Genomic DNA, 24,985 nt, shown 5'->3' with positions numbered 1-24,985 from the left:
GGGTTACCAAGACAATGGTCTGTCACAGGTTGGAGACCCACTGTCATGGGCAACTTTCTATTGTGACTATCACAGACTGGGAGAAGGAGCCGAGGCCCTGCGTTACAGGAGGCAGAACTGGGAATCATCTGGCACTTGGTGAGATAAAGTCTTGTTTGGTTGGACATGGGTTAATTGCTTCCTCCCATCAAACTCACAAAATCATTGTTCCTTTTAACAAAGTTTTATTTTGCTAATAAAAAATATATGCAGAGGTGTCAACAGACGATAGACAAGAGCCGCACAAAAAGCGGGTCATAATAATGAACAATGTCTGCACCATCTGTAAGAGGCATTATTATTATGTCAGGACTGCAGGATTCAAAAGATAAGATATAAATATTATAGCTAGTGTCCTCTGGTACCAGTCAGTGTAGATCCAGCCGTGTTCCAGACACTGGGGGGGATTTCATTTGTGGTCAAACTGCCATTGAAGCAACCTTTAAACTTCAGCAATGGCAGTTCAATTCGCACCCGGCCCGATTTGCACCTCTTTCGCTTAAAAGTGCTTGCTACCCTCTGCCATAAAGTGCGGCAGATGGCGTGGAAATTCAGGCAGGCAGACAAGTCATCAGCAATTGAATCCCCCCCCCTCCCTGTCTCTAAATGGGTAAAAGACAGGGGACTGTTCCCCTCACATTCAGAGCATTATCTCACGTGTCTCCAGTTCTGATAAACCACTGCAGACATTACTAGTAGCCGTTCCACGGTAACGACCTGAGCGAATGTTCTTTAAAAACAGAGGTGCAGATAAATGGGACACGAGATTTATAAAACTACAGTGAATGTTTTGTTTCCTCATGGAAACACTTAAAATATCTCTTCGTTTCAAAGTTTGATAACATTTAAACAGACTGGGGCTCACTTAGTAACGAATGTGCTGTAGCCCACGGCAACTAATCAGTATTTCATTATATTATCAAACCTGTGCTAGAAACAAAGTTGGAATCTGATAAGTTGCTGTGACTTACAAAGGTGCTGGGTGCACTGGAGCACTGCATCATAGAAAGCCCAGTGCAACTATATCCACAGGCAACAGTGATTCTGATCAAACACTTCTGTCCCTGCAAAACTACAAAGGAAAAAAAATAATTCAAAACACAAATGCAACTGATGGGCGGCTGTGGAACTACAAGTCCCAGCATATATGCCAGATTATGGGGTAAGCAGCACTGTTTTCTGTCCCTGGACTAGGAAGGGACATACTACAGTAGTACTAAGTAAGGAATTGATTAAAAAATAAAACAAAGAAAAAATAAAATCCAAAAACAACCAGGAAAGGCTTTGGGTAGAGTGAGATGGTTGCAGGAAATGGAGGAAAGCTAGTGCGCTTCTCATCTGTTCTGGGGGCAGCTGGTCCTGTTGTGCCCCGGCTGGTGGCAGATACCACAAGTCCGTTGTTTCTTTGCTGTCGGACCTCTGTCTGATGAGCTGTAATCAGAACGTTTGTTTTTTGTGCCGAATCCTCGCTGCTCTCCGGAGCCCCCTCCAAAGGTGCTGGGATAGTCGCCGCCAGAGCCCCCTAAGGGAAGAGAAAAAAAGAGGATTTTAATTACCTACCGGTAAATCCTTTTCTCGTAGTCCATAAGGGATACTGGGAACACTGATTACGATGGGGTATAGATGGGGTCCAAAGGAGCTGGTGCACTTTAAATTTCTTCAACAGGGTGTGCTGGTTCCTCCCCTCTATGCCCCCTCCCACAGCTCAGTCTAGGAAAACTGTGCAAGCGGGATCCCCGGTTATCACTCACCACTCAGACGACCTTCAGGCTCTGTACTGGGGGTGTGCGGCGTGCTGCGGGTGTGTGCGCGAGAGTGCAATGCCTGCGGTACACGAACCCTCAGGACCGTTGTCCTGTCAGCGGGATCCGACTCAGCACCTCCAGGAGGCCGGTGTCGGTTCCCCTTCCCAGTGTCCCTCGGTGCAGGTAAGATGTTGCCCAACAACTTACCTGAAAATAACAAAAAGAAAATAAACTGAAGAAAAACTCTCTCTCTGGAGCTCCAGGGTGTGCATCCTCTCCAGAGGGCACATTTTTCTAAACTGAGCTGTGAGGGAGGGCATAGAGGGGAGGAGCCAGAACACCCTGTTGAAGAAATTTAAAGTGCACCGGCTCCTTTGGACCTCATCTGTACCCCATCTTACTAAGTGACCCCAGTATCCCATATGGATGACAGAGAAACAGAGTTAATGTACTATCCAGAAAAGGCTGGGAAAGGAAAGCCAGCCTGAAACATGACTGCAGGACATAAATATCATCGGAATCTTGTAACCATCCCGGTGGTAAGCAAACCAACGCCGGGATCCCATCTGCCTGAATGTCGGCAGGGGGCCGAGGACTATTTCCACTCATGGGTGTCCACGACACACAGAGTGGTAACAGAACCTGTAGCAAGCGCAGCAAGCCACCAAGCCTGCAAGGGGCTTTGCCGCTCGCCCCCCTGCCGGCATTGGTATGCTGACCGCCGGGATCCCGGCCACCCATACCCAACGCATGTCATCTAATGTCAGGAAATAGCATCATGGGAGACACAGGTAAACTGAAATGAAGACGCTTGTCGCTCTGTTAGAGGCAGAGAGAGAGAGAGCTCGTACCCAATTCTAACTCTTACCTGCAAGACTTCTCCTGTGGAACTACCTACATATGGCATACCCTATCATGCTTACATAGGCTCCCATAGCCCCAAATTCTAAATGCTCTCCCACCTATACTACTCCCACTAATACCCCCTCACACCTACCCTACTCCCACTAATACCCCCTCACACCTACCCTACTCCCACTAATACCCCCTCATACCTACCCTACTCCCACTAATACCCCCTCACACCTACCCTACTCCCACTAATACCCCCTCACACCTACCCTACTCCCACTAATACCCCCTCACACCTACCCTACTTCCATTAATTCTATTCCAACTAATACCCCCTCACCTCTACCCTACTCCCACTAATACTCCCTCATATCTACCCAACTCCCACCTATACTACACCCACTAATACCCCCTCACACCTACCCTACTCCCACCAATACCCCCTCATACCTACCCTACTCCCACTAATACCACCTCACACCTATCCTACTCCCACTAATACCCCCTCACATCTACCCTACTCCCACTAATACTCCCTCATTTCTACCCTACTCCCACCTATACTATGCCCACTAATACCCCCTCACACCTAGCCTACTCCCACTAATACCACCTCACACCTACCCTACTCCCACTAATACCCCCTCACACCTATCCTACTCCCACTAATACTACTCCAACTAATACCCCCTCACATCTACCCTACTCCCACTAATACTCCCTCATATCTACCCTACTCCCACTAATACTCCCTCATATCTACCCTACTCCCACTAATACTCCCTCATATCTACCCTACTCTCACTAATACTACTGCCACTAATACTCCCTCATATCTACCCTACTCCCACAAATACTCCCTCATATCTACCCTACTCTCACTAATATTACTACCACATATCTACCTTACTCCCACTAATACTCCCTCATATCTACCCTACTCCCACTAATACTCCCTCATATCTACCCTACTCCCACTAATACTCCCTCATATCTACCCTACTCTCACTAATATTACTACCACATATCTACCCTACTCTCACTAATACCCCCTCACATCTACCCTACTCCCACTAATACTCGCTCATATCTACCCTACGCCCACTAATACACCCTCACACCTACCCTACTCCCGCTAATACCCGCTCACACCTACCCTGCTCCTGCTAATATCCGCTCACACCTACCCTACTCCCACTATTACCCCCTCACACCTATCCTGCTCCCACTAATACTACTCCAACTAATAACCCCTCACATCTACCCTACTCCCACTAATACTACGCCCACTAATACCCCCTCACACCTACCCTACTCCCACTAATACCCCCTCACACCTACCCTACACCCACTAATAATCCCATACATCTACCCTACTCCCACTAATACCTCCTCACACCTATCCTACACCCAGTAATACTACTCCAACTAATACCCCCTCACATCTACCCTACTCCCACTAATACTCCCTCATATCTACCCTACTCCCACCTATACTACGCCCACTAATACTCCCTCACACCTACCCTACTCCCACCTATACTACGCACGCTAATGCACCCTCACACCTTCCCTACTCCCACCTATACTACCCACAATACCCCCTCACACCTACCCTACCCACGCTAATGCACCATCACACCGACCCTACTTCCATCACACCCACACTACGCCCACTAATACCCCATCACACCTACCTTACTCCCACCTATACTACCCACACTAATACCCCCTCACACCTACCCTACTCCCACTAATACCTCCTCACATCTACCCTACTCCCACTAATACTCCCTCATATCAACCCTACTCTCACTAATACTACTCACACTAACACACACTTACATCTACCCTACTCCCACTAATACTCCCTTTCACTAATACTCCCTCATATCTACCCTACTCTCACTAATACTACTCCCACTAATACCCCCTCACATCTACCGTACTCCCACTAATATCCTCACATCTACCTTACTCCCACTAATACTCCCTCATATCTACCCTACTCTCACTAACACTACTCTTAATACCCACTCACATTTACCCTGCTTCCACTAATACTACTCCCACTAATAACCTCATATCTACCCTACTCCCAGTAATACTCCCTTATATCTACCATACTCTCACTAATTCTACTCTTACTAACATACCCTCCCATCTACCCTACTCCTACTAATAACCCATCACATCTATCCTACTCCGACTAATACTACCCCCCTCACATCTACCCTACTCCCACTAATACGCCCTCATATCTACCCTACTCCCACCAATACTCCCTCATATCTACCATACTCTCACTACTACCTCCTCATATCTACCCTACTCCCACTAATACTCCCTCATATCTACCCTACTCTCACTAATACTACCTCATATCTACCCTACTCCCACTAATACTCCCTCATATCTACCCTACTCTCACTAATATTACTACCACATATCTACCCTACTCCCACTAATACTCCCTCATATCTACCCTACTCCCACTAATACTCCATTATATCTACCCCACTCTCACTAATATTACTACCACATATCTACCCTACTCCCACTAATACTCCCTCATATCTACCCTACTCCCACTAATACTCCCTCATATCTACCCTACTCTCACTAATACTACTGCCACTAATACTCCCACAAATACTCCCTCATATCTACCCTACTCTCACTAATATTACTACCACATATCTACCTTACTCCCACTAATACTCCCTCATATCTACCCTACTCCCACTAATACTCCCTCATATCTACCCTACTCCCACTAATACTCCCTCATATCTACCCTACTCTCACTAATATTACTACCACATATCTACCCTACTCCCACTAATACTCCCTCATATCTACCCTACTCCCACTAATACTCCCCCATATCTATCCTACTCCCATTAATACTACTCCCACTAATACTCCCTCATAGCTATCCTACTCCCACTAATACTACTCCCACTTATACTCCCTCACATCTACCCTTCACCCACTAATACCACTCACAATCCCCTACTCCCACCTATACTACCCACACTAACACCCCGTCACACCTACCCTACTCTCACTATTACTCCAACCTCTAATACTCACACTAATACACCCTCACTCCTACCCTGCACCCACTAATACCGCCTCACAACTTCCCTACAACCAAATCAACAACAATAACTACTGAAGAGGACAATAGCTTAACACATTATTTCCGCCCCCTTTAACCCACACATCTATCCTGGTGCTGCCTGTAACTTCCATTAAATCAGGGCAGCAAATCACAATTTTAACAGTAAGTTTAATTATGTCATTGTCCCACACAGGTCGCCAGGAAATGTGGCCACATGACCCACAGCGCCCTTTCCCCAAAGTCTCACCTGGAGGAACATTCTCGTCCGCCCACTGGAAGAATCCGCACTGCTGCTCTCTGGGTTTAGCACACGTGTGGAACTGTCGGCCCTTGTTGGCCCCGTCCTTCTGCACAGTACGCGTGACAGCTGGCTGGTTGCACATACAAGTGGCCTGCCCCCCAGATTCCATGTTCCAGGATTCTCCTCCTGCCCTGAACCCTCCTGATACCCGTGGACTATTGAATGCATTCGAGGGCCGCCCTCCAGGTGGCTGAAATTCCGAATTGCTACTGCCAGACCCACTGTCCTGATCTGCCCACAGGAAGAAGCTGCAGTTTCCTCCATTACACTTATAGAATGGGCGTCCTTGGTTGGGCCCCTCCTTGCGCACAGTCAGCTGCACGGCGCTAACCCCACAGTTACAGACCACCTCATTGCCCTCAGTGCTGGCTGTGGATGGTGGCACACTTCTCGGGACAGCTGGAGTCACCAGCTTGGGATTCCTCTCCTTCCTGGCAGTTGGCTGACGGCTGTGCCCGCCTCTGGCGTTTCCCGTATGGGTATTTGCCCGGTTTTCCTGCACGTGATTCCTCTCCTGTGCGCCTCTGTTGCCGCCCTGAAGGTATTTGAGGTCTAAGACTTCTCTAAGTGTTTCATCACAGCCACCAATACACCCCACAAACTCCAGTGGCATCAGTGGGGGCACACTACCCCGCTTAAACTTCAGCTTCAGCCTGCGGGAGGAGGAGTAGACAGGATGAGTCACAGCAACAGGAATTAAATGTCTATGAGGCTCATTCAGTTGCGGGGAGTGGCCGGGTAATGTCATGGCCGTTCAGATGGCGTTTTCTTGGCGTGCATAAATTAGCAGTTGCGATCTTACTTGCTGCTGGAGAGCCCTCTGCATCCCGGGAGAGCAGCTCAGCCTGCGCGTCTTCAGAGGCACTCCGACTCTGCGACATTACCCGATTTGCAGCGACGGTACCGAGGTATCAGCAATTATACACTGTCGGACGGGAATTAGGAGATAGCATTGGCTTCCCTATGCCCAGGTTAGCTTCTGCCCATATTAGCATATATTTGTAATTGCATACGGCAACAGATAGCAACAGCAGCAGCAAGTTCTTGCTGTTGCTATCTGTTGCCGTATGCAATTACAAATATATGCTAATATGGGCAGAAGCTAACCTGGGCATAGGGAAGCCAATGCTATCTCCTAATTCCCGTCCGACAGTGTATAATTGCTGATACCTCGGTACCGTCGCTGCAAATCGGGTAATGTCGCAGAGTCGGAGTGCCTCTGAAGACGCGCAGGCTGAGCTGCTCTCCCGGGATGCAGAGGGCTCTCCAGCAGCAAGTAAGATCGCAACTGCTAATTTATGCACGCCAAGAAAACGCCATCTGAACGGCCATGACATTACCCGGCCACTCCCCGTTCCCACACCCAAATGCTGTCTTCCTGTCACTCTGCGTCTAATTTCTCGGTGCGACCGCAATCACATTTCACTCGCTGTGCATGCGCACTGTGGCTGAGACGCATGCGCAGTATAATAGCCGCTCTGTATGTAATGTGTATGCAATATCAGTCACAGACAGCGGTGGCGGGAGGGCAGAATGGGAAGCAGAAAGTAAACGAAAGAGCCAGGTTAAGTCGGGAAAAGCAGGATTATAGCCTATAATGCAATTGTATCATGGAAAATGCTAAACTGTAATAGATGAAAAAAATAATAAGAATTTACTTACCGATAATTCTATTTCTCGTAGTCCGTAGTGGATGCTGGGGACTCCGTCAGGACCATGGGGAATAGCGGCTCCGCAGGAGACAGGGCACAAAATTAAAAGTTTGACCACTAGGTGGTGTGCACTGGCTCCTCCCCCTATGACCCTCCTCCAAGCCTCAGTTAGGATACTGTACCCGGACGAGCGTACACAATAAGGAAGGATTTTGAATCCCGGGTAAGACTCATACCAGCCACACCAATCACACTGTACAACTTGAGATCTGAACCCAGCTAACAGCATGATAACAGAGGAGCCTCTGAAAAGATGGCTTCCAACAATAATAACCCGATTTTTGTAACAATAACTATGTACAAGTATTGCAGACAATCCGCACTTGGGATGGGCGCCCAGCATCCACTACGGACTACGAGAAATAGAATTATCGGTAAGTAAATTCTTATTTTCTCTGACGTCCTAAGTGGATGCTGGGGACTCCGTCAGGACCATGGGGATTATACCAAAGCTCCCAAACGGGCGGGAGAGTGCGGATGACTCTGCAGCACCGAATGAGAGAACTCCAGGTCCTCCTTAGCCAGGGTATCAAATTTGTAGAATTTTACAAACGTGTTCTCCCCTGACCACGTAACTGCTCGGCAGCGTTGTAATGCCGAGACCCCTCGGGCAGCCGCCCAAGGTGAGCCCACCTTCCTTGTGGAGTGGGCATTTACAGATTTTGGCTGTGGCAGGCCCTGCCACAGAATGCGCAAGTTGAATTGTGCTACAAATCCAACGAGCAATCGTCTGCTTAGACGCAGGAACACCCAGCTTGTTGGGTGCATATAGTATAAACAGCGAGTCAGACTTTCTGACTCCAGCCGTCCTTGAAATATATATATATATATATATATATATATATATATATATATATATTTTTTTTTTTTTATTTTTTTTTTTAAGGCTCTGACAACGTCGAACAACTTGAAGTCCTCCAAGTCGCTAGAAGCCGCAGGCACTACAATAGGTTGGTTCAGGTGAAACGCTGATACCACCTTAGGGAGAAACTGAGGACGCGTCCGCAGTTCTGCCCTGTCCCAATGGAAAATCAGATATGGCTTTTGTACGAAAAAGCCGCCAATTCTGACACTCTCCTGGCCGAAGCCAGGGCCAGTAGCACGGTCACTTTCCATGTAAGATATTTCAAATCCACCGATTTGAGTGGCTCAACCAATGGGATTTGAGGAATCCCAAAACTACATTGAGATCCCACGGTGCCACTGGAGGCACAACCGGGGCTGTATATGTAGTACTCCTTTGACAAAAGCTTGGACTTCAGGAACTGAAGCCAATTCTTTCTGGAAGAAAATCGACAGGGCCGAAATTTGAACCTTAATGGACCCCAATTTGAGGCCCATAGACAATCCTGTTTGCAGGAAATGTAGGAATCGACCCAGTTGAACTTCCTCCGTCGGAGCCCTCTCCTTCAGGATCCGGCGTTCAACCGCCATGCCGTCAAACGCAGCCGCGGTAAGTCTAGAGGTAGAGTGCACGGATCCTCCGTGCGCATCTCTTGAAGTTCCGGGTACCAAGTCTTTCTTGGCAATCCGGAACCACGAGTATCGTTCTTACTCCCCTTCGCCTTATAATTCTCAGTACCTTGGGTATGAGAGGCAGAGGGGGGAACACATACATTGACTGGTACACCCATGGTGTTACCAACGCGTCCACAGCTATTGCCTGAGGGTCTCTTGACCTGGCGCAATACCTGTCCAGTTTTTTGTTGAGGCGGGACGCCATCCTGTCCACCTTTGGTTTTTCCCAACGGTTCACAATCATGTGGAAGACTTCTGGATGAAGTCCCCACTCTCCCGGGTGGTGATCGTGTCTGCTGAGGAAGTCTGCTTCCCAGTTTTCCACTCCCGGAATGAACACTGCTGACAGTGCTATCACATGATTTTCTGCCCAGTGAAAAATCCTTGCAGCTTCTGCCATTGCCCTCCTGCTTCTTGTGTCGCCCTGTCTGTTTACGTGGGCGACTGCCGTGGTGTTGCCCTACTGGTTCAACACCGGCTGACCCTGAAGCAGAGGTCTTGCCAGGCTTAGAGCATTGTAAATTGCCCTTAGCTCCAGTATATTTATGTGAAGTGAAGTCTCCAGGCTTGACCACACTCCCTGGAAATTTCTTCCCTGTGTGACTGCTCCCCAGCCTCTCAGGCTGGCATTCGTGGTCACCAGGACCCAGTCCTGAATGCCGAATCTGCGGCCCTCCAAAAAGGTGAGCACTCTGCAACCACCATAGAAGAGACCCCCTTGTCCATGGAGACGGGGCTATCCGCTGATGCATCTGAAGATGCGATCCGGACCATTTGTCCAGCAGATCCCACTGAAAGGTTCTTGCGTGGAATCTGCCGAATGGAATCGCTTCGTAAGAAGCCATCATTTACCCAGGACTCTTGTGCATTGATGCACTGACACTTTTCCTGGTTTTAGGAGGTTCCTGACTAGCTCGGATAACTCCCTGGCTTTCTCCTCCGGGAGAAAAACCTTTTTCTGAACTGTGTCCAGAATCATCCCTAGGAACAGCAGACGTGTCGTCGGGCTCAGCTGGGATTTTGGAAAATTTAGAATCCACCCGTGCTGTTGTAGCACTACTTGGGTTAGTGCTACACCGGCCTCTAACTGTTCTCTGGATCTTGCCCTTATCAGGATATCGTCCAAGTAAGGGATAATTAATACGCCTTTTCTTCGAAGAAGAATCATCATTTCGGCCATTACCTTGGTAAAGACCCGGGGTGCCGTGGACAATCCAAACGGCAACGTCTGAAACTGATAGTGACAGTTTTGTACCACGAACCTGAGGTACCCTTGGTTTGAAGGGCAAATTGGGACATGGAGGTAAGCATCCTTGATGTCCAAGGACACCATAAAGTCCCCTTCTTCCAGATTCGCTATCACTGCTCTGAGTGATTTCATCTTGAACTTGAACCTTTGTATGTAAGTGTTCAAAAGATTTCAGACTTAGAATAGTTCTCACCGAGCCGTCCGGCTTCGGTACCACAAACAGCGTGGAATAATACCCCTTTCCTTGTTGTAGTAGGGGTACCTTGACTATTACTTGCTGGGAATACAGCTTGTGAATAGCTTCCAACACCGTCTCCCTGTCGGAGGGAGATGTTGGTAAAGCAGACTTCAGGAATCTGCGAGGAAGAGACGTCTCGAATTCCAATCTGTACCCCTGTGATACTACCTGCAGGATCCAGGGGTCGACTTGCGAGTGAGCCCACTGCGCGCTGAAATTCTTGAGACGACCCCCCCACCGGACCTGAGTCCGCTTGTAAGGCCCCAGCGACATGCTGAGGACTTTTCAGAAGCGGGGGAGTGCTTCTGCTCCTGGGAAGGAGCTGCTTGCTGAGGTCTCTTACCCTTTCCTTTGCCTCGGGCAGATATGAATGGCCTTTTGCCCGCTTGTTCTTATGAGAACGAAAGGACTGAGGCTGAAAAGACGGTGTCTTTTTCTGTTGGGAGGTGACCTGAGGTAAAAAAGGTGGATTTTCCGGCTGTTGCCGTGGCCACCAAGTCCGATAGACCGACCACAAATAATTCCTCCCCTTTATACGGCAAACTTCCATATGCCGCTTGGAATCCGCATCACCTGACCACTGTCGCGTCCATAAACTTCTTCTGGCAGAAATGGACAGCGCACTTACCCTTGATGCCAGAGTGCAAATATCCCTCTGTGCATCTCGCATATAAAGAAAATGCATCCTTTAAATGCTCTATAGTCAATAAAATATTGTCGCTATTCAGGGTATCAATATTTCCAGTCAGAGATTCCGACCAAACCCCCCCAGCACTGCACATCCATGCTGGGGCGATTGCTGGTCGCAGTATAACATCAGTATGTGTGTATATACTTTTTAGAGTATTTTCCAGCCTCCTATCAGCTGGATCTTTGAGGGCGGCCGTATCAGGAGACGGTAACGCCACTTGTTTTGATAAGCGTGTGAGCGCTTTATCTACCCTAGAGGGTGTTTCCCAGCGCGCCCTAACCTCTGGCGGGAAAGGGTATAATGCCAATAACTTCTCTGAAATTAGCAACTTCCTATCGGGGGTAACCCACGCTTCATCACACACTTCAATCAATTCATCTGATTCAGGAAAAACTACAGGTAGTTTTTTCACACCCCACATAATACCCATTTTTGTGGTACTTGTAGTATCAGAAATATGTAACGCCTCCTTCATTGCCGTGATCATGTAACGTGTGGCCCTACTGGAAAATACGTTTGTTTCTTCACCGTCGACACTGGAGTCAGTGTCCGTGTCTGTGTCTGTCGACCGACTGAGGTAATGGGCGTTTTAAAGCCCCTGACGGTGTTTGAGACGCCTGGACAGGTACTAATTGGTTTGCCGGCCGTCTCATATCGTCAACCGACCTTGTAGCGTGTTGACACTATCACGTAATTCCATAAATAAAGCCATCCATTCCGGTGTCGACTCCCTAGGGGGTGACATCCCATTACAGGCAATTGCTCCGCCTCCACACCAACATCGTCCTCATACCTGTCGACACACACGTACCGACACACAGCACACACACAGGGAATGCTCTGATAGAGGACAGGACCCCACTAGCCCTTTGGGGAGACAGAGGGAGAGTTTGCCAGCACACACCAAAGCGCTATAATTATACAGGGACAACCTTATAGTAAGTGTTTTCCCTTATAGCAGCTTAATATATATTAATATCGCCAAAATATGCCCCCCCTCTCTGTTTTAACCCTGTTTCTGTAGTGCAGTGCAGGGGAGAGCCTGGGAGCCTTCCCACCAGCGGATCTGTGTGGGAAAAATGGCGCTGTGTGCTGAGGAGATAGGCCCCGCCCCCTTCACGGCGGGCTCTTCTCCCGGTTTTTTCTGTAATCCTGGCAGGGGTTAAATACATCCATATAGCCCAGGGGCTATATGTGATGTATTTTTAGCCAGTAAAGGTAATTACATTGCTGCCCAGGGCGCCCCCCCCCAGCGCCCTGCACCCTCAGTGACCGCGGTGTGAAGTGTGCTGAGAGCAATGGCGCACAGCTGCAGTGCTGTGCGCTACCTTAAGAAGACTGGGAAGTCTTCAGCCGCCGATTTCTGGACCTCTTCTCTCTTCAGCATCTGTAAGGGGGCCGGCGGCGCGGCTCCGGTGACCCATCCAGGCTGTACCTGTGATCGTCCCTCTGGAGCTAGTGTCCAGTAGCCTAAGAAGCCAATCCATCCTGCACGCAGGTGAGTTCGCTTCTTCTCCCCTTAGTCCCGCGTTGCAGTGAGCCTGTTGCCAGCAGGACTCACTGAAAATAAAAAACCTAACAAACTTTTATTCTAAGCAGCTCTTTAGGAGAGCCACCTAGATTGCACCCTTCTCGGCCGGGCACAAAAACCTAACTGAGGCTTGGAGGAGGGTCATAGGGGGAGGAGCCAGTGCACACCACCTAGTGGTCAAACTTTTAATTTTGTGCCCTGTCTCCTGCGGAGCCGCTATACCCCATGGTCCTGACGGAGTCCCCAGCATCCACTTAGGACGTCAGAGAAAAGAATTTACTCACCGGTAATTCTATTTCTCGTAGTCCGTAGTGGATGCTGGGAACTCCGTAAGGACCATGGGGAATAGCGGGCTCCGAAGGAGGCTGGGCACTCTAGAAAGATTTATGACTACCTGGTGTGCACTGGCTCCTCCCACTATGACCCTCCTCCAAGCCTCAGTTAGGACACTGTGCCCGGACGAGCAGACATAATAAGGAAGGATTTAGAATCCCGGGTAAGACTCTTACCAGCCACACCAATCACACCGTACAACTCGTGATACTATATCCAGTTTGACAGTATGAAAACAACTGAGCCTCTCAACAGATGGCTCAACAATAACCCTTTAGTTAACAATAACTATTTACAAGTATTGCAGACAATCCGCACTTGGGATGGGCGCCCAGCATCCACTACGGACTACGAGAAATAGAATTACCGGTGAGTAAATTCTTATTTTCTCTAACGTCCTAGTGGATGCTGGGAACTCCGTAAGGACCATGGGGATTATACCAAAGCTCCCAAACGGGCGGGAGAGTGCGGATGACTCTGCAGCACCGAATGAGAGAACTCCAGGTCCTCCTCAGCCAGGGTATCAAATTTGTAGAATTTTGCAAACGTGTTTGCCCCTGACCAAGTAGCTGCTCGGCAAAGTTGTAAAGCCGAGACCCCTCGGGCAGCCGCCCAAGATGAGCCCACCTTCCTTGTGGAATGGGCATTTACAGATTTTGGCTGTGGTATGCCTGCCACAGAATGTGCAAGCTGAATTGTACTACAAATCCAGCGAGCAATAGACTGCTTAGAAGCAGGAGCACCCAGCTTGTTGGGTGCATACAGGATAAACAGCGAGTCAGAGTTTCTGACTCCAGCCGTCCTGGAAACATATATTTTCAGGGCCCTGACAACGTCTAGCAACTTGGAGTCCTCCAATTCACTAGTAGCCGTCGGCACCACAATAGGCTGGTTCAGGTGAAACGCTAACACCACCTTAGGAAGAAATTGGGGACGAGTCCTCAATTCTGCCCTATCCATATGGAAAATCAGATAAGGGCTTTTACTTGATAAAGCCGCCAATTCTGACACTCGCCTGGCTGAAGCCAAGGCCAATAACATGACCACTTTCCACGTGAGATATTTTAGATCCACGGTTTTTAGTGGCTCAAACCAATGTGATTTTAAGAAAACTCAACACCACGTTGAGATCCCAAGGTGCCACAGGGGGCACAAACGGGGGCTGAATATGCAGCACTCCTTTCACAATGCCTGAACTTCAGGTACTGAAGCTAATTCTTTTTGAAAGAAAATCGACAGAGCCGAGATCTGTACTTTAATGGAGCCTAGACTTAGGCCCATATTCACTCCTGCTTGCAGGAAATGTAGAAATCGACCTAGTGGAAATTCCTCTGTTGGGGCCTTTTTGGCCTCGCACCATGCAACATATTCCCACCACATGCGGTGATAATGCTTTGCCGTAACATCTTTCCTGGCTTTAATAAGCGCAGGAATGACTTCTTCCGGAATACCCTTTTCCTTCAGGATCCGGCGCTCAATCGCCATGCCGTCAAACGCAGCCGCGGTAAGTCTTGGAACAGACAGGGCCCCTGCTGAAGCAGGTCCTGTCTGAGCGGCAGAGGCCATGGGTCCTCTGATATCATTTCCTGAAGTTCCGGGTACCAAGCCCTTCTTGGCCAATCCGGAACCACGAGTATCGTTCTTACTCCTCGCCATCTTATTATTCTCAGTACCCTTGGTATGAGAGGCAGAGTAGGGAACACATAAACCGACTGGTACACCCACGGTGTCACTAGAGCGTCCACAGCTATCGCCTAAGGGTCCCTTGACCTGGCGCAATATCTCTTTAGCTTTTTGTTGAGGCGGGACGCCATCATGTCCACCTGTGGCCTTTCCCAACGGTTTACCAACAGCAGGAAGACTTCTGGATGAAGTCCCCACTCTCCCGGGTGTAGGTCGTGTCTGCTGAGGAAGTCTGCTTCCCAGTTGTCCACTCCCGGAATGAACACTGCTGACAGTGCTAGTACGTGATTTTCCGCCCATCGGAGAATCCTTGTGGCTTCTGCCATTGCCATCCTGCTTCTTGTGCCGCCCTGTCGGATCACATGGGCGACTGCCGTGATGTTGTCTGACTGTATCAGTACCGGCTGGTTTTGAAGCAGGGGTCTTGACTTAGGGCATTGTAAATGGCCCTCAGTTCCAGAATTTATATGTAGGGAAGTCTCCTGACTTGACCATAGGCCCTGGAAGTTTCTTCCCTGTGTGACTGCTCCCCAGCCTTGAAGGCTGGCATCCGTGGTCACCAGGACCCAGTCCTGTATGCCGAAACTGCGGCCCTCTAGAAGATGAGCACCCTGCATCCACCACAGTAGAGACACCCTGGTCCTTGGAGACAGGGTTATCATTTGATGCATTTGAAGATGCGATCCCGACCACTTATCTAAGAGGTCTCACGGGAAGGTCCTCGCATGGAACCTGCCGAATGGAATTGCTTCGTATGAAGCCACCATTTTTCCCAGGACTCGTGTGCAACGATGCACCGATACCCTTTTTGGTTTTAGGAGGTCTCTGACTAGAGATGATAGCTCCTTGGCTTTCTCCTGCGGGAGAAACACTTTTTTCTGTTCTGTGTCCAAAATCATCCCCAGGAACAGTAAGCGAGTGGAAGGAACCAGCTGTGACTTTGGAATGTTCAGAATCCAGCCATGCTGTTGTAGCACCTCCTGAGATAGTGCTACTCCGACCAGTAACTGCTCCCTGGACCTTGCCTTTATAAGGAGATCATCCAAGTATGGGATAAATAAAAACTCCCTTTTTTGAAGGAGTATCATCATTTCTGCCATTACCTTGGTAAACACCCTCGGTGCCGTGGACAGTCCAAACGGTAGTGTCTGGAATTGGTAATGGCAATCCTGTACCACAATCTGAGGTACTCCTGGTGAGGAAGGTAAATAGGGACATGCAGGTAAGCATCCTTGATGTCCAGGGATACCATGTAATCCCCCTCGTCCAGGCTTGCAATAACCGCCCTGAGCGATTCCATCTTGAACTTTGTTATGTAAGTGTTCAAGGATTTCCATTTTAAAATGGGTCTCACCGAACCGGCTGGTTTCGGTACCACAAACAGTGTGGAATAGTAACCCCGTCCTTGTTGAAGTAGGGGCACCTTGACTATCACCTGCTGGGAATACAGCTTGTGAATTGCCTCTAGCACAGCCTCCCTGCCTGAGGGAGTTGTCGGCAAGGCAGATTTGAGTAAACGGCGGGGGGGAGACGCCTCGACTTCCAGCTTGTACCCCTGAGATACTACTTGAAGGATCCAGGGATCCACCTGTGAGCGAGCCCACTGATCGCTGAAATTTTTGAGGCGGCCCCCCACCATACCTAGCTACGCCTGTGGAGCCCCCGCGTCATGCGGTGGACTCAGAGGAAGCAGGGGAAGAATTTTGATTCTGGGGACTGGCTGCTGGTGCAGCTTTTTCCCTCTTCCCTCGTTTGACCCGCCTGCTTTTTTGAAGCCGAAAGGACTGTACCTGATAATACAGTGCGTTTCTTAGGCTGTGAGGAAACCTGAGGTAAAATATTTTCATCCCAGCTGTTGCTGTGGATACGAGGTCCCAGAGACCATCCCCAACCAATTCCTCACCCTTATAAGGCTCTATGTGCCTTTTAAAGTCAGCATCACCTGTCCAGTGTCGGGTCTCCAATACCCTCCTGACAGAATGGACATTGCAATAATTCAGGATGCCAGCCGGCAAAATATTCCTCTGTGCATCCCTCATATATAAGACGACGTCTTATGTTCGCAAAATAGTATCCCTGTTTGAAAGGGGTACAGACCACGCTGCAGCAGTCTGCAGGTCTCAGTCTAGTACCTGAGTGTGTAATTACAGACTTCAGGATAGCCTCCTGCTATTTATCAGCAGGTACCTTCAAAGTGGCCGTATCCTAAGACGGCAGTGCTACCTTGACAAACGTGTGAGCGCCTTATCCACCCTAGGGGATATCTCCCAGCGTAACTTATCCTCTGGCGGGAAAGGGTACGCCATCAGTAACTTGTTAGAAATTACCAGTTTCTTATCGGGGAAACCCACGCTTTTTCACACTTCATTCACTCATTTAATGGGGGAACAAAACACTGCCTGCTTTTTCTCCCCACACATAAAACCCTTTGTTTTTAGTGGTACTTGGGTTAATGTCAGAAATGTGTAACACATTTTATATTGCCGGGATCATGTAACGGATGTTCCTAGTGGATTGTGTATATGTCTCAACCTCGTCGACACTGGAGTCAGACTCCGTGTCGACATCTGTGTCTGCCATCTGAGGGAGCGTTGATGGCCTTTGAGACGTCTGGGCAGGCGCGGGCTGAGAAGCCGGCTGTCCCATAGCTGTTACGTCATCCAGCCTTTTATGTAAGGAGTTGACACTGTCGGTTAATACCTTCCACCTATCCATCCACTCTGGTGTCGGCCCACAGGGGCGACATCTCATTTATCGGCATCTGCTCCGCCTCCACATAAGTCTCCTCATCAAACATGTCGACACAGCCGTACCGACACACCGCACACACACAAGGAATGCTCCAATGAGGACAGGACCCACAAAAGCCCTTTGGGGGGACAGAGTGAGAGTATGCCAGCACACACCAGAGCGCTATATAATGCAGGGACTAACTGAGTTATGTCCCCTATAGCTGCTTTTATATGATTTATACTGCGCCTAAATTTAGTGCCCCCCCTCTCTGTTTTAACCCTGTTCTGTAGCTGTAGACTGCAGGGGAGAGCCAGGGAGCTTCCCTCCAACGGAGCTGTGAGGGAAAAATGGCGCCAGTGTGCTGAGGAGATAGGCTCCGCCCCTTTTTCGCTGACTTTTCTCCCGCATTTTTATGGAATCTGGCAGGGGTTAATATACATCCATATAGCCCTGGGGGTTATATGTGATGTATTTTTGCCAGCCAAGGTGTTTATATTGCTGCTCAGGGCGCCCCCCCCCAGCGCCCTGCACCCATCAGTGACCGGAGTGTGTGGTGTGCATGAGGAGCAATGGCGCACAGCTGCAGTGCTGTGCGCTACCTTGGTGAAGACTGATGTCTTCTGCCGCCGTTTTCCCGGACCTCTTCTTGCTTCTGGCTCTGTAAGGGGGGCGGCGGCGCGGCTCCGGGACCGAACACCAAGGACTGGGCCTGCGGTCGATCCCTCTGGAGCTAATGGTGTCCAGTAGCCTAAGAAGCCCAATCCGGCTGCAAGCAGGCGAGTTCGCTTCTTCTCCCCTTAGTCCCTCGCTGCAGTGAGCCTGTTGCCAGCAGGTCTCACTGAAAATAAAAAACCTAAATCTATACTTTCTTTCTAAGGGCTCAGGAGAGCCCCTAGTGTGCATCCAACCTCGGCCGGGCACAAGATCTAACTGAGGCTTGGAGGAGGGTCATAGTGGGAGGAGCCAGTGCACACCAGGTAGTCATAAATCTTTCTAGAGTGCCCAGCCTCCTTCGGAGCCCGCTATTCCCCATGGTCCTTACGGAGTTCCCAGCATCCACTAGGACGTTAGAGAAATAAGATTTTAAACCTACCGGTAAATCTTTTTCTCCTAGTCCGTAGAGGATGCTGGGGACTCCGTAAGGACCATGGGGATAGACGGGCTCCGCAGGAGACATGGGCACTAAGAAAGAACTTTAGGAATGGGTGTGCACTGGCTCCTCCCTCTATGCCCCTCCTCCAGAGCTCTGTTAGAGAAACTGTGCTCAGAGGAGACGGACAGTACGAGGAAAGGATTTTAGTTAATCTAAGGGCAAGATTCATACCAGCCCACACCATCCACACCGAATAACATGGAATATACGAACCAGTTAACAGTATGAAACAACACAGCATCAGTCTGAGACTGAGGAAAACTGTAACATAACCCTTATGTAAGCAAAAACTATATACAAGACTTGCAGAAGTAGTCCGCACTTGGGACGGGGCGCCCAGCATCCTCTACGGACTAGGAGAAAAAGATTTACCGGTAGGTTTAAAATCTTATTTTCTCTTACGTCCTAGAGGATGCTGGGGACTCTGTAAGGACCATGGGGATTATACCAAAGCTCCCAAACGGGCGGGAGAGTGCGGATAACTCTGCAGCACCGATTGAGCAAACATGAGGTCCTCCTCAGCCAGGGTATCAAACTTGTAGAATTTTGCAAAAGTGTTTGAACCCGATCAAGTAGCAGCTCGGCACAGCTGTAGTGCCGAGACCCCTCGGGCAGCCGCCCAAGAAGAGCCCACTTTCCTGGTGGAATGGGCCTTTATTGATTTTGGTAACGGCAATCCAGCCGTAGAATGAGCCTGCTGAATCGTGTTACAGATCCAGCGACATTATCGTCTGCTTGGAAGCAGGAGCGCCAACCTTGTCGGCTGCATACAGGATAAACAGTGCTTCTGTTTTCCTGACCCTAGCCGTTCTGGCCACGTAAATTTTCAAAGCCCTGACCACATCAAGAGACTCGGAATCCTCCAAGTCTCGTGTAGCCACAGGCAGCACAATAGGTTGGTTCATATGAAAAGACAAAACCACCTTTGGCAAGAATTGAGGACGGGTCTGCAATTCCGCTCTATCCATATGGAAAACTAAATAGGGGCTTTTATGAGACAAAGCCGCCAACTCCGACACTCGCCTGGCCGAAGCCAAGGCTAACAACATGACCACTTTCCAAGTGAGATATTTTAACTCCACCGTTTTAAGTGGCTCAAACCAGTGTGACTTAAGGAAACTCAACACCATGTTCAGGTCCCAAGGTGCCACTGGAGGTACAAAAGGAGGCTGAATATGCAGCACTCCCTTCACAAAAGTCTGTACTTCTGGGAGAGAAGTCAATTCCTTCTGAAAGAAAATAGATAGGGCCGAAATCTGAACCTTAATGGATCCTAATTTTAGGCCCAAATTCACTCCAGTCTGTAGGAAGTGAAGAAAACGGCCCAGATGGAATTCTTCCGTAGGAGCATTCCTGGCCTCACACCAAGAAACATACTTCCGCCATATATGGTGATAATGTTTAGCTGTCACGTCCTTCCTAGCCTTTATCAGAGTAGGAATGACCTCATCCGGAATGCCCTTTTCCGTTAGGATCCGGCGTTCAACCGCCATGCTGTCAAACGCAGCCGCGGTAAGTCTTGGAACAGACAGGGCCCCTGTTGTAACAGGTCCTGTCTTAGAGGAAGAGGCCACGGATCTTCTGTGAGCATTTCCTGCAGTCCGGATACCAGGTCCTTCGTGGCCAATCTGGAACAATGAGAATTGTTTGTACTCCTCTTTTTCTTATTATTCTCAACACCTTGGGTATGAGAGGAAGAGGAGGAAACACATAGACCGACTGGAACACCCACGGTGTCACGAGGGCGTCCACTGCCACCGCCTGAGGGTCTCTTGACCTGGCGCAATACCTCTGTAGTTTTTTGTTGAGGCGGGACGCCATCATGTCTATCTGGGGCAGTCCCCACTGACTTGCAATCTGTGCGAAGACTTCCTGATGAAGTCCCCACTCTCCTGGATGTAGATCGTGTCTGCTGAGGAAGTCTGCTTCCCAGTTGTCCACTCCCGGAATGAACACTGCTGACAGTGCGCTTACATGATTCTCCGCCCAGCGAAGAATCCTGGTGGCTTCCGCCATTGCTACTCTGCTCCTTGTGCCGGCTTGGCGGTTTACAGGAGCCACTGCGGTGATGTTGTCTGACTGAATCAGAACCGGTAGGTCGCGAAGCAAAGTCCCCGCTTGACGAAGGGCGTTGTATATGGCCCTCAGCTCCAGGACATTGATGTGAAGATAAGTCTCCTGGCTTGACCAAAGACCTTGGAAATTTCTTCCCTGTGTGACTGCTCCCCAACCTCGGAGGCTCGCGTCCGTTGTTACCAGAAGGTGAGAACTCTGCAGCCACCAAAGGAGAGACACCCTTGCCCTGGGGGACAGGGTGATCAACTGATGAATCTGAAGATGTGACCCGGACCACTTGTCCAGTAGATCCCATTGGAAGGGCCTCGCATGGAACCTGCCGAAGGGAATGGTCACGTAAGATGCCACCATCTTTCCCAGGACTCGAGTTTTGGCTTCAATAGGTCCCTGACTAGAGTCATGAGTTCCTGGGCCTTTTCTATCGGAAGATAAACCCTTTTCTGGTCCGTATCCAGAATCATGCCTAAGAAGGTCAAACGAGTCGTAGGAACCAACTGTGACTTCGGGATATTGAGAATCCAGCCGTGTTGTTGTAACACCTTCAGTGAAAGTGACACGCTGTTCAACAACTGCTCTCGCGATCTCGCTTTTATGAGATCGTCCAATTACGGGATAATTGTGACACCCTGCTTGCGCAGGAGCACCATCATTTCCGCCATTACCTTGGTGAAAATCCTCGGGGCCGTGGAAAGCCCAAACGGCAACGTCTGAAATTGGTAATGACAATCCTGTACTGCAAATCTCAGGTACGCCTGATGAGGTGGATATATGGGAACATGAAGGTATGCATCCTTTATGTCCAGGGATACCATAAAATCCCCCCCCTTACAGGCTGGCGATGACCGCTCTGAGCGATTCCATCTTGCACTTGAACCTTTTCAAGTATAGGTTCAAGGATTTTAAATTTAAAATGGGTCTGACCGAACCGTCCGGTTTCGGGACTACAAATAGAGTTGAGTAATACCCACTCCCTTGTTGAAGCAGGGGAACTTTGACCACCACCTGTTGAAGACACAATTTGTGAATTGCATTTAAAACTATCTTACTTTCTGGGGGAGAAGCTGGTAGGGCCGATTTGAAAAACCGGCGAGGAGGCACCTCTTCGAATTCCAGCTTGTAACCCTGGGAAACAATTTCTATTGGCCAGGGATCCACCTGTGAGTGAACCCAGATGTGGCTGAAAAGTCGAAGACGTGCCCCCACTGGGGCGGACTCCCTCAGCGGATCCCCAGAGGCCGGGGAGGACTTCTGCTCCTGGGAACTTGCTGTGGTTGGCAGCTTTTTCCCTCTGCCCTTACCTCTGGCAAGAAAGGACGATCCTCGTACTCTCTGGTTTTTATTTGACCGAAAGGACTGCATTTGATAATGTGGCGCTTTCTTAGGCTGTGAGGGAATATAAGGCAAAAAATTTGATTTACCTGCCGTAGCTGTGGAGACCAGGTTCGAGAGACCTTCCCCAAACAATTCCTCACCCTTGTAAGGTAAAACCTCTATATGCCTCTTTGAGTCGGCATCACCTGTCCATTGCCGGGTCCATAGGACTCGTCTAGCATCGACATAGCGTTAACTCTAGAACCCAGTAGGCCAATGTCTCTTTGAGCATCCCTCATATATAAGACAGCATCTTTAATATGACCAAGGGTCAATAAAATGGTATCCTTATCCAGGGTATCCAATTCTGCCGATAAGGTACCTGTCCACGCTGCTACAGCGCTACAAACCCAAGCCGACGCTATCGCCGGTCTGAGTAAGGTACCAGAGTGTGTGTAAATGTACTTTAAGGTAGCCTCCTGCTTGCGATCAGCAGGATCCCTGAGGGTAGCCGTATCTTGGGATGGCAGTGCTACCTTTTTGGATAAGCGTGTCAACGCTTTGTCCACCCTTGGGGAGGATTCCCACCGTATCCTGTCCTTAGCCGGGAAAGGATACGCCATAAGAATCCTTTTGGGAATCTGCAGTTTCTTGTCTGGAGATTCCCACGCCTTTTCAAATAACTCGTTCAGCTCATGAGAGGGGGTAAAAGTTACCTCAGGCTTCTTTTCCTTATACATGTGTACCCTCGTGTCAGGGACAGGGGGTTCCTCTGTGATATGCAAAACATCCTTTATTGCAATAATCATATATTGAATACTTTTAGACAATTTTGTCTGTAACTTTGCATCATCGTAGTCGACACTGGAGTCAGAATCCGTGTCGGTATTAGTGTCTACTATTTGGGATAGTGGGCGCTTTTGAGACCCCGAGGGTCCCTGCGACATAGGGGCAGGCAGGGCCTGACTGTGCATAATTCCTGGACTCAGCTTTGTCCAGCCTTTTGTGCAATAAATTCACATTAGCACTTAAAACATTCCACATATCCACCCAGTCAGGTGTCGGTGTTGCCGACGGAGACACCACATTCATTTGCTCCACCTCCTCGCTAGGAAAGCCTTCTACCTCAGACATGCCGACACACGCGTACCGACACACCACACACCACACACCCAGGGAAACCTCTTATCTGAAGACAGTTCCCCCACAAGGCCCTTTGGAGAGACAGAGAGAGTATGCCAGCACACACCCAGCACCAATGACCGAGGAAAAAACACACACTATATGTTTACTCCAGGTAGCGCTGTAATTATCTATTTGCGCCAAATTATGTGCCCCCGCCCCCCGTTTTTAAAACCCTCTTTCACCATGGTAAGCAGGGGAGAGTCCGGGGAGCTTCCTCTCAGCGGTGTGCTGTGGAGAAAATGGCGCTGGTGAGTGCTGAGGAACAAGCTCCGCCCCCTCAGCGGCGGGCTTCGGTCCCCCTGAAAAATTCAAAAACTGGCGGGGGATCTCTTTTATATACAGTGCCCAGCCTGTATATATGCTTGTTGCCAGATTTGGAGGTCCTTATTGCTGCCCATGGCGCCCCCCCCTGCGCCCTGCGCCCTTACAGTGACTGCTGTGTGTGTGAGGTGTATCGGAGCAATGGCGCACACCGCTGTGCGTTACCTCTATGAAGATCTGAAGTCTTCTGCCGCCTCTGTAGTCTTCCTTCTTCACATACTCACCAGGCTTCTATCTTCCGGCTCTGCGAGGAGGACGGCGGCGCGGCTCTGGGACGAACGGCGAGGGTGAGACCTGCGTTCCATTCCCTCTGGAGCGAACGGTGTCCAGTAGCCTAAGAAACAGAGCCTATCACTTAAGTAGGGCTGCTTCTCTCCCCTCAGTCCCACGATGCAGGGAGTCTGTTGCCAGCAGAGCTCCCTGAAAATAAAAAACCTAACAAAATACTTTCTTACAGCAAGCTCAGGAGAGCTCACTGAACAGCACCCAGCTCGCCCGGGCACAGATTCAAACTGAGGTCTGGAGGAGGGACATAGAGGGAGGAGCCAGTGCACACCCATTCCTAAAGTTCTTTTTTTAGTGCCCATGTCTCCTGCGGAGCCCATCTATCCCCATGGTCCTTACGGAGTCCCCAGCATCCTCTAGGACGTAAGAGAAATTACATCAGGCAAAGTAAATCTTGCATAGTTCTTTGGGTTAGAGAGAAGATATCAGGGCAGATGAAACACACTAGTGGGCTAATTCAGACCTGATCGCTGCTGTGCGTGTTCGCACAGCAGCGATCATGGCCTGAACTTCGCATGCGCCGGCGCATGCCAGACAGCCGAGGACTGTCTTAGCCCTGCGATCTCCTCTGCCTGATTGAAAGGCAGAGGTGGTCGCTGGGCGGGCCAGCGGCGTTTGGCCGCCGTTTAGGGGGGCGGGCCGCGGCAGCTGCGTGACGCACACGCAGTCGCTGCGACCCGAGCAGCGACGAGTAGATCCCTGCCAGCACGCAGGAGCTGCACTGGTAGGGAGCTACTCTACCAGCACAAAAGCTTTTGTACTTGTGCAGCGAGGCAGGGCCTGACAAGCGGGTGGACTAGCCCTGTGCTGGGCGTCGCCCCGCACGTCAGGGAAGCTGATCGTAGATGTGCTAAATGGTGCACATCTACGATCAGGTCTGAATTACCCCCTATGAGAACTGT

At 49.7% G+C, this 24,985-nt stretch overlaps 1 protein-coding gene across 1 annotated transcript in view; it reads right to left on the bottom strand.

Moving 5' to 3' along the window:
* Positions 1 to 204: 204 nt before the first annotated feature.
* The window catches only part of TOP3A (DNA topoisomerase III alpha), an 87,754-nt gene continuing 62,973 nt past the window's right edge, over positions 205 to 24,985 (bottom strand). The window contains exons 20-21 of the mRNA XM_063934946.1: positions 6,011 to 6,717; positions 205 to 1,561 (exon numbers count right to left, since the gene is read on the bottom strand). Coding sequence (XP_063791016.1) covers positions 1,374 to 1,561; positions 6,011 to 6,717 — 895 coding nt within the window. The 3' untranslated portion in view covers positions 205 to 1,373. The remainder of the gene's footprint in view (positions 1,562 to 6,010; positions 6,718 to 24,985) is intronic.

This window comes from Pseudophryne corroboree, chromosome 7 (genome assembly GCF_028390025.1).
Source record: "Pseudophryne corroboree isolate aPseCor3 chromosome 7, aPseCor3.hap2, whole genome shotgun sequence".
NCBI classification, from domain to species: Eukaryota; Metazoa; Chordata; class Amphibia; order Anura; family Myobatrachidae; genus Pseudophryne; species Pseudophryne corroboree.
This window is presented reverse-complemented; position numbering and strand designations above follow the sequence as displayed.